The sequence below is a fragment of the Diabrotica undecimpunctata genome, chromosome 9 (genome assembly GCF_040954645.1).
Source record: "Diabrotica undecimpunctata isolate CICGRU chromosome 9, icDiaUnde3, whole genome shotgun sequence".
In the NCBI taxonomy this organism is placed as follows: Eukaryota; Metazoa; Arthropoda; class Insecta; order Coleoptera; family Chrysomelidae; genus Diabrotica; species Diabrotica undecimpunctata.
The window spans coordinates 88,756,303-88,770,266 of NC_092811.1; the positions used below are offsets into that span (position 1 = coordinate 88,756,303).

General features: G+C 33.3%; 1 protein-coding gene across 4 annotated transcripts in view; it reads right to left on the reverse strand.

Moving 5' to 3' along the window:
* Nucleotides 1–13,964, reverse strand: part of LOC140450239 (serine/threonine-protein phosphatase 4 regulatory subunit 4-like) — a 76,247-nt gene that overhangs the window by 39,240 nt on the left and 23,043 nt on the right. For all 4 annotated transcript variants that reach the window (XM_072543755.1, XM_072543754.1, XM_072543756.1 and 1 more), the window contains one exon: nt 6,601–6,926. In XM_072543755.1, coding sequence (XP_072399856.1) covers nt 6,601–6,926 — 326 coding nt within the window. The remainder of the gene's footprint in view (nt 1–6,600; nt 6,927–13,964) is intronic.

The window sequence follows — 13,964 nt, forward strand, 5'->3', positions numbered from 1 at the left end:
AACAAAATTTTGGTCTAGCAATGGGCTCTAGTTTATCTCCATTATTTGCCAATATATTTATGGAAGATTTTGAAACAAATATTATTTCTAAACAAAATTTAAAACCCACAGTATGGTGGACATATACAGTGTGTCCGTAAAGTATGGAATAAATTCGATATTTCTTAAATGAAAAGCCTTTTTAAAAAAATCTGAAACACATCGATTTTTAAATTTAATGTTCTACATTTTACAATAAAATTTCATTATACAAGGTGATACACATTACAGTGATGACGTCATCGGCTCTTTTTTAAATGTAACACCCTGTATTTTAGGATAGTTTTAGATCGATAAAAATGAGCTCATTTCAAAAAAGTATAATACTCGGGTCTAATGGATATAATTGGAAAGATATGCGCGCAGAAAATAAATTATTTATTATCAATTGCAAAAAAGTAGCCTACTTCTAGTTTTTGGTAAACTGTAATTATTTTTAGTAACGTTCAATAACAATTAAGTAGTACAATAATTATATTAATTCGTGAATGTTCTGTATTATTGCTTAGAATTAACTTTAAGTATAAATGAATTTGAGTGTAAAACAAAGAATTGAAATACTCATGATGATTGGGTATGAAGACAAATCGCGTACTCAGATGGAAGTGTGTAATTTATTTAATGATAAATATCCAGAAATACTCATCACGCAGTCAACAGTAATTAAGATTGAAACGAAATTTCGAGAAACTGGTACGGTTGAAAATGCACGTAAATCAGGTCGTCCCTCTGTAAATTATGTTACAACATTAGATGTTCTACTTGTTTTTGAAGAAAATGCGCACACTTCTGTTCGTAAGATTAGTAGTGATCTCGATGTTTTCAAAACAACGGTACACAAAGTACGTAAAGTAAGTAAAATGCACAGTTGTACAAGAATTAAACGAGGATGATCCAGATAAAAGAATACAATCTTGCGAAATAATGATGGATGACAGCCACCGAAACCCTCTCTTGGTTCAAAATATTATTTTTTCTGATGACAATACATTCAAATTAAATTGCGAGATCAACCGTCAGACTAATGAAATGTTATTGTAAAATTTAAAAATATTGTTCTACTTTAAATTTAAAAATCGACGTGTTTTAGATTTTTTTAAAAAGGATTTTCATTTAGAAAATATCGAATTTATTCCATACTTTACGGACACACTATATAGATGATGTATTTTTAATATGGTCTACTGGATCAGAGAGATCATGGAAAAGGAATATAATAAGACACTACTTTTCCTGAATATTTTAATCTCTAAGAACGATACTAGATATGAGACTCAGGTGTATAGAAAACCAACACACACCAACCGATATCTAAAATATAACTCAAACCACAACATCAATATCAAAAAGGGAATCATTAAATCCTTATAAGATAGAGCCAAAATTGCTTGTTCTAACGGAAATTCGTTTTTAGAGGAAAAACATTTGTTAACATCTGTTTTATTAAAAATTGATTATTATTTATCGTTTATAATAGGGAATTTTCAACAATCGACAGAATAGAACAGAACAACTTAGAACGAATTCCTACAGCATATACAAAGAATAATACGAGGACATAAATAAAAGGATTATCAGAAAAACTTAAGGAAAGGAAATAAATTCAACATTTCAACAACACTCATAACAACAATCACATTGAGATCTATTTTATCTAAAACTAAACCTAAGAATGGACAAGAAAGAACAAAGAATTATATTTATAAAATACCTTGTGAACGCGATCATTTTTATTTAGATGATATATTAAAAATAGAGAATTTGATAGATCTCAAATATGTAAACACGCATGGGAAAATGAACATAGGGTTCAATTGAACGATACAAGTCCAGTCCTAAAAGAAGCAGATGGTAAAAAGAGGTATATCAAAGAAGCGACTCTAATTATGCTAAGTGAGACCAATTGCGTCGAAAATTCCTCGGCAGAGTGCAGTAGCATCTGGTTAATCATATTAAAAGAGGAAGTCAATAAAAGGAAAATAAGTACCACTATTAGTAAGTCAGTAACATATCGAGGATACATCATTTATGTTTTTTAAATAACAAACATATAAAATCAGAATTTGGTGTTTATTGAGAGTAAACTAAGTGTAAGGCCAAATATTTACCATGTCGGGATAGTATAATGAGTTTTTTTCCTGGTTTATTTAATGATTTTCCACAAGATTTACTATGGAATCACTAACAAGAGAATTTTACTGTCATTGTATGTGGTTGTTTTTTAAAGGCGAATGAACTATCTTACAATAACGTCGTCCCAGGAACGCAAAACGCAACTCAGCAATATCGACAATATCATTTTAAAGTCGTCTACTTTAAAATGTATAATATATGTCTGAATTGTCAATATGAATGAGTCAGATAAAATTAAATTATTAGACGAATTTTGACCAAGCAACAAAAAACAAAATTTGTTAAATTTATTAATGTTTTGTATTTTTTTGTTTTTGTTTTGTTTTTGTAATGTTTTGTATTTTGATTTAAGAAGTGGAAATTGAAACGTCAAAAAATAAACTTATTTTAAACCTTAACTGTGGCTTATTCCCAATAAAAATGGCCTCAAAAAATACTAAAATTGGCTTTTTTCGGCTATTTTACCTGTTTATTTGCATGTTATTCTTAAAGTAAGGGTATTACACACAAATCACAAGAATAACTTTCGTCTTAAAATAACCCAAATTATTAAAAAAGGAGGTTTCAAAGCGAAAAAAGCAATTTTTTTAATTTGTTTAAAAATTGTTATACATAAATAAGATGCCCTGGAAAAATTTCGGTAAACTTTTCAACATAGCATATTGGCATCACAATATATCGATTAAAACAAGTTTCAGCATGTTGGTATGAAATCGAACTTTATCGACAAAAGCCAACAGCCTAGCATGTTTAATAAGAAATAAAATCTACTTAGTTTATTTGATATTTTTTATTTCCAAAGCAATTCATAAACCAATATTATTTTTAGAAATAATTGAATAGGATAATTTGTTATTTCATAAAATCTATTATAAATAAATTATTTACGAAGGTTATTAAAGAAGTATATATTAATCATCCGTCCAACATCCCACGGATATCAACCAGTAGAACAAGCCGGATTTAGAAAAGGGTACAGCACCTGTGACCATCTATATACATCCTAATAGAAAAGACTAACGAATACAATCTACCATTATGTCTGACTTTTATAGATTATGACAAAGCTTTTGATAGCGTAGAACTGTGGGCAATAGAAGTAGCATTAGTCAACAACCGGATCGACTCCAGGTACAGAATATTAATACACAATATTTACGAACTATGGGAGGCAATGTACAAATTAGAAATACAGACGGAACTCATAAAAGCTACAAAAGCTCTGTATAAAGACATTAAAGTGTCCATTAAAATGGGAACAAGAATCATAGGAGACTTCACCACAACAAAAGGGCTCCTGTAGGGTTGTTCCACATCTCCAACCCTATTCAAAATATACTTAGAGAAAGCCTTGACTACATGGAAAAGAAAATGTGAAGGCATGGGAGTACCGGTACGGAACGAATACCTATATACGTTAAGCTTTGCAGACGATCAAGTAGTGATTGCACAAGACCAAGACGACCTCAGCTACACGATGAAGAAACTACAAGAAGAATATACGAAGGCTGGCCTAGATATTAACCTCGCGAAAACAGAGTACCTATCTACAAGTGAAGAAGACATAGAAGATCTACAGATTGATGACAACGTAACAATCAAAGGAAAGGATAAATTCAAATACCTGGGGTTTATAATCACGAAAAAGGCAACAACAGACAAAGATTAGGACAAACAAGAACAGCAATCCGACAACTTAACTCAGTATGGTGGGATAGACACCTAAATATGAAGACAAAAACGCAGATTTATAAAACATTAGTGCGAAGTATTATGACATATGGGGCTGAAAATTGGATCATAAACAAGAAAAACAGCAGTAAGATAGTAGCAACAGAGATGGAATGCCTGCAAAGATGCTGCATAGTAACAAGAATGGATAGGAGAAGTAATGACGAAATAAAGCAAAGAACATCAATAGAAACAGACATACTATTATATAGAACAAAAAAGACTAAAGTGGTATGGACATGTAAGAAGAACTAGCGACAGCAGATGGATAAAGAGAATAACCGAATGGAGCCCCATAGGAAGGAGGAAACGAGGACGACCCCAAAAATCCTGGAGGAACGAATTAGACGACGCCATGAGTAAGAGAGGCCTAAACGATGGAGAATGGAACAACAGAGAGAGATGGAAACGGTTAAGCGAGGGAATGCAGTGAATACTGTAGAATCTCTAAATATATATATTTACGAACAAGCTGAAATGATAGTGACGTTGGGTAATGGAATCGAAACCATCATCATCACTGGCTCGACAACCCTTTGTGGGTCTTGGCCTGTCCCAGAATTCTTCTCTATTCTGATCTGTTTCGTGCTTTTTTTTTGGAATCGAAACAAGTCCAGTAAAAATCAACCGAGGCGTAAGACAAGGGGACACTCCAAAATTATTCACAGCTGCCCTAGAAGATATATTTAAGTAAATAGACTGGGAAAATAAGGGAATCCCTATTAACGGAAGATACTTGAACCATCTTAGATACGCAGATGATGTAGTACTAATAGCCAACACGTGAAATGCACTGAATATGATGATTGAGGAGCTAGACACAGAATCCCTAAAAAAGGACTGAATATGAATTTCAGCAAAACTAAACTAATGTCAAACAAAGATGACAAACCTATGATAAACATCCAAGGGACAGAGATAGAACACGGAGATGAATATACATATCTGGGTCAAAATGTCAAGGTAAACAAAGAAAATCTGACTAGCGAAATAAGCAGACGTGAAAAATGGGATGGGCAGCATTCGGAAGACTCTCATACGTACTTAAAAATAAAAATATACCTCAAAGACTGCGAACCAAAGTGTTTAATTCCTGTATCCTACCTATACTTACATATGGAGCTCAAACCTGGACATTCACTAAAATAAACATGGAGAAGACCAGAAAAACAGAGAGTTATGGAACGACAGATGCTGGGTATCTCACTCAAAGACCATAAAACCAATGAAGACATTCGTAATAGAACAAAAGTAAAAGATGCTGTCGAACAGGCAACTAAACTGAAATGGAAATGAGCTAGACATAACGAATGTCTTAAAGATGGCCGATGGAATAAAGAAATCAGGAATTGGAGAGCATATGAAGCCAAAAGACCACGAGGAAGACCGCAAATGCGCTGGAGCGACGGTATTAAAAGAACTGCAGGACCAATGTGGAAACGTCTTACAAACAACAGAGATGAATGGCGAGAATTAGGAGAGGCCTATATTCGGCAAACCGAATAGAGAGGAGGGCTTAAAAAATATATTAATAATAAATATTTATGTTTTACAATAAAAATTACCTCAAATATTATTAAAAAAATAAAAAATTGAAAAAAAAAATGTTTAAACAAATTAGATTAGTTTATTTAACAATTTATTTATTTATGTAATTATTCGTAATGTACGCCAAATTAAAAAGAAACGTCAAAATCCATAAACATGAACCTAAGATATAGTTAACAACTCCTTCCACCTCCATCGCTCCCGCGAGTTTCAAAGTGAGTTGATTTTAAGGTCCACAATTTGAAGCTTGGTGGACGATTTCGTTGAAAAGTAATCTCTTTCAAAATTGTCAGATTAAAACGTTAAAGTTTGTTCTTTCAAATGACGCTGATTAGATATCTTAATTGTTATAAACAAAGCAGCTGTCAATTTAAGAAAGGGCTAATTTCGTCTTAAATTATCCTAGAACAACCTAGTTTTTTTTAATTTGTAGGAAAATGTAACCTTTCCAAATATGAAAAAATAATTTTCTAGCAGACAATAGTTAAAAACTTATTGTAATTGTTTAGAAGAAAAAATCCGATATGTTTTTGCAAAATTATTTTATAGTATTTAAAATCCTTTTTCTTCGTTTTTTTTAAACTATTTTGATAGAATAAATCTTCTTTGATAAGCTATCAGTAGAATTTCTGTAAATTCATCATTTTCTGACATGCATATATTTCTGACATATGCAAAAAAAATTAATTTGGGATAAACAAATAAAATAACTTTTAAAAAATTTGACCGATCGCTTTGAAATTTTGATTATATTTTAAGCACTGCAAGATCCAACATTCCGTGTAATATGAAAGTTCTAAGTTAATTTTTAAAAAAGGTATTAACATTTATAAAAAACCGAAATTTCTGACTTATTTTGCAGCTTTCTAATTGAAGCAACAAATAAGGATAAAAACCTTTAAAATACACAATATATTTTATTATCATAATGTATAAAATAACAAAAAAAAATACTTTAAAACTCAAAATTAAAGGTATAAACATAAGATGAAGAAAAATTAAATTCATAGAGACTTTACTGTCAATTTTTGTGGTATACAAGAAAATAATAGTACCACAAAGGCGGTTCTCTGCACACTCGAGACAACAATGCATAGAGTATATTGGAAATATGACGATATATCCAAAGTAATAGTTTATTTGACTTACCGATTCCAGAGACAATTTCAGAACAAGAGGCGTAAAGTGTTGGTGAATAAAATCGCTTGGCATACATGTAGGCAAATCTTCCAATTGTACTAAAAACGCCATCCTTCTCCTCCAATTATAGTTACTGTAGATCTCTACTTGACATTTCAATAAACCTCTACCAATATCAAGTGTTGCTTGAGTCGTATACTCTCTTGACAAAACACCCACAGAAGTAAACATGACGAGAATAGGCCCTATATTCGGAACTAGAGCGTCCAAAACTTCTTCTGAATCGTCTCGAATAAGTTTAAGGAAGTCGATAAGTATTATTTTACTGTCAGAACCTAAAAAATACGTTTAGATAAAAACTTAATGCAGAAATTTAGGAAGAGAATAATAGCCAAACAAATATACAAATTCTGATTTATATATAACCATGGACAAAGATCCCAATGAAAGTACGTTATGAACTTTACATACGTCTTTGTCTTTGTTTAAAACTTTAGTTACTTAATAGAATGGCATTTCAGTGCAAGGTAAAACCAGAGTGAAACAGAGGTAGAGAACGATCACCAAACAGATAGACTGATACGGTGGGAAAACTACTGAATACAAACTTTGTAAGTCCAGAACGAGCAATTCAGAAAGATGTGGAGAAAGAGCAATAAAACCCCTGGAAGAACATCAACGATCATAATCACTACACATATCCTAAGATGTACAGAATAGAAGAACAATAATCAAAAGTTGGTGACCATCTGAACTATAACTAAAAATATTGGAAGTCGTTCAGCATGTTATTGACGAAATGATTTTCGCTGTATTTAAATAGACAGAATTTCCAACATATTCTGTAGTTTAATACAAATTTTAACCAAGGTTTCGATATTTAATTAATGAACTCATTTTTTAATATATTTGGAAGTTAGAATGCCTGAAAATAGATGATCAAAAAAGATAGAAAAATAGACTCCGCTCATTAGAAGAAAACAAGGTAGACCAAGACGGTCATGGAGAGAAGATGTCGAAGATGCAATGACCACCAGAGAATTAAAAACTGAAGATTGCTTCGACAGGGTCCACTGGAAATTAGGATTCGAGAAACGGAGCCAGCTGTAGGAAACTCGCCTATTATATATACTTTGAAGTTTAATTGACCATCTCAAACTACTTCAACTGTTATAATTGCCTCTAGTGGACAAAACCTTGTGAACAAAATCCTCATCACAAAAGGTAATGCACGATCTTCAATTAAATTTCCTAAATGATGAGTCACCTACAAGATTTAACATCTGCACTGGAGATTCCTCCGTGATATTAGCTTGTGTGATCCAAGTCTAGCCCCACGTCTCTCTTGGACTGTTTTCGAGTATATTTATGGTAGTGTCCATCACTATATTACCATTGAGAATCTCTCAGGTCAGTTTTGTCCAAATGGAATATAAATTCTGCTAAGTGGATCGATATAGAAAATAATAGATTTTGGAGAATCCCGTAACGAATGATAATATAAATGATTTTATAGGTGCTTTTAATAGTGACCTTGCATCGGCAAAACAAAGCCCATTAAAAATCATCACCCTGTGCCTTGGTGGAATTTAAAGTGCAACGAAGCAGTACGTGCCAGCAGAACAGCTTTTAGTAGATTTAAGAAGCATAAAGCGTTCGAAAATAAAATACAACAACAACAGAGATATCTGCAGTATTTTGAACACATTGCCAGAAGAACAGGTACGATGGAAAAACTGACAGTCGAGGGTAGAGTTGAAGGAAAGAGACCTAGGGGAAGATCTCCAAGCCCTTGGGTAGATCAAACAAAAATATTTATTAACCAAGGATTACATGAAGCCGAACAACTAGCCCAGGACAGGGAAGCATGGAGGGAAATCGTGAAAAAACTGTAGAGGCCTGATGGTGTCACCACATCCCAAAAGGGATTAGGACCGAGGAGGAGGAGAGCTCGACGTTTAATAAATCAAACCAAAAAATCCAGTTGGGTCCAATATGTCTCTAGCATTAACAGCTCCACTCCTGTAAGAGAAGTATGGAAGAAAATACGTAAAATTTCTGGAGCTACCCCCAATATCTAGTCTCAAACTAGGATATCAAATTGTCACATATCCACTTACAGCTTACTACAGCGAATTCTTCTCACGTTACTAAAACTAAACAACTTAAAGATCTAAAATAAACAAGTCCTGGACCTGACGATATCCCAACTGTTTTCTTAAAACACCTACCCACATCTGCTAAAAATTACATGCTTCAATTATTTAACTTCATCTGTAAACGACACCAGTTTGTTTGATCAAAATCTATCACTCTCTCATTTCTTAAAAGCCAAAAATCGCGTCTATACCCCGATTCCTATAGACCGATAAGGCTAACATGTGCAATGGGCAAGGTACTACAAAAAATTATCAACTCAACATTTTAAAAAAGTTACAGTCATGGAATATTCGTGGAAATTGCCTTCACTTTATTAAGAATTTTCTAGAAAATGGATCGTTTCGTATAAGAGTTAACAAATACTATTCCGAAAAACAGGAGGAAGAAAATGGGATCCCAAGACGCAATTATTAGCTACACTCTTCTTAATCGACATTAATGCCATAATAAAAAACCTCAAAAAACTTTAAAAGTGCGCTTATATGCAGATGACTTGGTTGTTTATGTAAAAAGCAAAGATATATTATTATGTATATATAGAGGTTTTCAATTCTCGGTTACAAAAACCGTAGGTATAGTGTATTCAAACACAAATTCGTCCATTAATTTGTAATCTCACATTAATCTTAATTTCCTGAATTTTTATAGTTTTACCGTGTATAATTGTGAAACATATCGATTAGTAGCTTAATTACAGTTTGTTCAACTTCCTGCAAACTATAAATTGCCTAATAAGTAATAATCTAATACCGTCATTATGTTTTATTACTTACTTCGTTTGGAGTACCAGAAACTGAATTCACTACGAATTTTGACCAGGATGAACGGCATGTGGAATGCAATTTTAGATTCCCTTGCCGAGTAATTTATCCAGCTGTTTGTTTCGCAAGTTTTAGGAAACACAGTGGTAAAAATTTGAATTCGGTTTCGCTAAGTAGAAATCGTTTGATTTCTCTTTTTCTTTTTGCCTAATAAGTTTTGAGGAAATGCTTGCAATCATTTCCTCGGTTTTTTTTACCTCAACAACAACTATAGTGTGATAATTCAGTAACTATCAATAAAACTACGCTGGAGCGCAAAATTAACCGGACACCCAAATTTTTCCTAAAAACTGGTGTTAAAAAAGTTGCGATATTTATAATTGAGTATTTAACAATAAATAAAATTTAACAGTTAAAGTCAAGAATTAAAAAAAAAATAAAAAATTAAAAAAAAATTGAAAATCTGCAAAAAAACAAAAATTTATTTTTTAAATTTTAAACATTTTTAATAAAAAGAGATATTTAGTAAGGTGTATTAGCTCCACGACCCTTAATTACTACGCTCATTCTATCAAGTATACTTCGGATTAAGTAGAAATTTCTTTCTGGGGAATTTACTCCCATTCGTCACAAACTGTTTGCTCCAAATCATTGATGTTTTGAAACTGAATATGGTTACGTCGAATAGGTAGTCCCAAAATATTCCATGCATGCTCTATTAGATTTAAGTCTGGACTCCTTGAGAGCCGTGGTAATAACTAATCTTAATTTCACCCAAGTAATCCTATGTTATTCTTGCAATGTGTAGACGAGCATTGTCTTGCATCAGACGAAAGTTTTCTCCAACAAATGGGGCAAATGACACTACATGATCTTCCAAATATTGTTCAATACACCTTTCAGCGTTTAAATTGCCCCCTAGAATTGTAACAATTTCTGTATCAGCCCCTAGAGAAATGCCTGTACATACCATTATACTACGTTCACCAAATTGAACTCTGGGAGTAAAACAACATTGGTGATAACGTTCACAAGTTCTTTTCCAAATCCTAGGCCGCGCATGTGATGAGTATCTGTTAACTCTTGATTCATCTGCGAAGAACAAAGCATCCTATTCTTCAACACCCTAATTAAGATGTTCGCGAGCGAAGTGTAAACATTGCCTCCGATGTTCTGCTGTTAGACGTCCCGTGACAGGTATTCTGGACTTTAATCCATATCCATTTAAGTGTCTTCGAACGGTATTAATGGAAACTGTGTTTCTATGGACATCATTTAATCGTTGAACAAGTACTGGTACTGATAATGTGCGATCGTAACGCTTGCAATCTAAAAAAGTGATCTTTAACTTGACCTATTATTCTTCGTGATCAAAATAAATTTAAAATGCTGTTCAATTTAAGACACCAAAATCATCTAAATAGGTTCAAAGAAGAAAAAAAATTATCGCTAATAAGGCATAAACTAAGTTTTTGTCTAAAAACGAAAAAATACATAAAAATCATCATCATCATCACTGGCTCGACAACCCTTTTTGGGTCTTGGCCTGTTCCAAGATTCTTCTCCATTCTGATCTGTTTCGTGCTTTTTTTCTCCAGTTTTTTATTTTTAAGGTTGTTATATCATTTTCTATTTGTTCTAAGTATCTCAGTTTCGGTCTTCCTCTTGTTCTTTTTCCTACTGGCATCTGTTTGAATATTTTGTTTGGTATTTCGCCTTCTTCCATTCTTTCTACATGTCCTATCCAACGCAGCCGTCCTATTTTAATGAATGTTATAATATCCGGATCCTGGTATATTTTGTATAGTTCAGAGTTGCCTTCTTTCTTTCGAAGGTGGCTAACAACGTTTCCTCTCTTCATAAAAATCATAGTGTCCGGTTAATTTTGCACTCCAGTGTATATTTTACTCCACGACTTCAAAATTTTATTTCCTCATCGTCGATCGAGAAGAATCGGATACAGGGAATTAGAAGCAATTCGAAATTATAATTACATTCGAATTGTGCAGGTGTTCTCAAAAAAGAATTTTTCAAATAATCCCAATCTTAAGTTTTTCAACACATCGCTATCCTTCAAATCATGTGTAAAATTCTTTGGTATTTGGTTTGATATTCAACTTACTTGGAAATAACACATTAGACAATTAGTACTGACTTATAATAAGAAACTTAATCTAATGAGAACATTGTCAAATAGATGCTGGGGCTCTGATCGCTCTACCCTGCTAACAATCTACAGAACTTTAATTAGATCAAAAATTGATTATGGATCAATTGCTTACGTCTCTGTATTCGCCATATTGTTAAAACAGCTAGACTCTATACACAACACAGCACTTAGACTCTCTCTTGGAGAAACGTCACCTGTAGAAAGTTTATATTGTGAAAGTGGGGAGCCTTCAGTATATCACCTCCGAATTTCAGGTGCATAACACGTGATGACGTAACACGTATGAAACGTCAATTGCTTCAAATGTAAACAAACCTCTATTTAATATCACGTTCACTAATAAATATATAAATCTCTTTACCAATAGTAAACACAAACCTTACTATGAGCGAGTACGGTGTTGTCTGAGATATATCGACATCGAATTCCCAAATATTTTTCCAATCAATATTAAAAGCCCTTCACCTTGGATAATTAATACACCAAATATAAATACTGGCCTAACCCAATTTGACAAACATATTAATAGTCAAGCAGAGATCAAGAATAATCTAGATGTAATTCTCAGTTAGTATTATAAGCATCGTTATAAAACCTTTACAGATCATGTATGACAGATGAGTAGGCGGTGCATTCATTACCCTAAGCTATACATATCAATAATTTCGTTTCCTAACCTACTTTACGATTTTCTCCGTTGAGCTCTATGCAGTGCTCAAAGCTATCATGCATATAAATTCTAATGACATTCCTAACTCTATTATCTTGAATGACTCACCAAGCGTCCTTCAAACCCTCTTCTTCTTCTTTTTATGTACACATGACTCTGTCTGTTTTTCAATGTGCCTCCAGTAAGTTGTCGTTCCATCGTTTTCGTGGTCTTCCTACCGATCGTCTTCCTATTGGGGAACCGTCTCTTGTCGTCTCTACTACTCTATTTGTTGTCATTCGGATTATATGATCGTTCCATTCTACTCTTCTATTTCTTACCCAGTTCTTGATGTTCTCCACCTTGCATCTACGTCGTATATCTGTACTTCTAGCTCTGTCCCTTAGTGTCTTACCATCAATTTTTCTAAGTGTTTTCATCTCTGCTGTTTCTAACATCCTTTTTGTCCTCTCTGTGTCAGGTCTTGTTTCTGCCGCGTATGTCATTGTTGGTCTGATGACTGTTTTGTAAATTCTGCCTTTCGTTTCTTTCCCGATATTTTTATTTCTCCATATTGTTTCATTTAGGTAGCCTGTGGGTCTGTTTTTTCTATTCACTAGATCTTCCACTTCAGTTTCAAGCTTTCCGTAGCTAGATGTGATGCCTAGATATTTAAACTCCCCATCACTTGTTCTAGTATCTGACCTTCCAGCACCAATTTACATCTTAGTAAATTTGCTGTTGTAACCATGCATTTTGTCTTTTTTGGGAAATTAACATGTTAAATTTTCTGGCGGTTATATTAAATTGGTGCCGCATACGTTGTAAATCATCTTTACTTTCAGAGAGTAGTATTGTGTCGTCTGCATAGCAGATTATTTTAAGTTGTTTTTCTCCCATTTGGTATCCTTTTTAGTTCTTACTTTTTTTATTATTGCATCCATAATCAGGTTGAACAATAGAGGACTCAGGGAATCTCCCTGTCTTATCCCATTGCCAGCTTCAATAGGGTCGGTTAGTTCTTCTTCTACTTTTACTTTTATTGTGTTGTTTTGGTAGATATTTTCGATCGTTTTGATTATTCCTACATATTCCTCTTGCATACAATAACTGGATAACGTCCTTTAATTTGACCCGGTTAAATGCCTTTTTAAGGTCCATCAAAGAGATATGCCGGTTTGTTGTATTCAAACCCTTAAACAGACATATCCCAAAGGTTCCCTTAAGAAACTGATAAAACTAAAAGTCATACAGGCTCTAGAAAATTCTAGAAGTATCAGATTTATATAAATTCCATCCCACATTGACACTGCAGACAACGAAAGAGCGGACCAATATACGAGTGAAATTTCTATATGTGCCGATGTAGAAACAGCCGAGAATAGAAAACACCGCGAGTGATATAGAAGCTTTCGTTAAAAATCGAGTTTTGTGCAAGTGGAAAAATGAATGGCAATCTTCCCAAAAATCTCTGAAGCAACTTAAAAATCACGTTACAACTTGGGAATCCTCAACTAGGGACAGAAGAGAACAATTGGTGATAACGAAATTACGAATTGGACATACGAGACTTATTCATTCCATTCATGGTTAACCGTTTTTTATTAGTATGCCATAGTTTTGCAAATTTTTG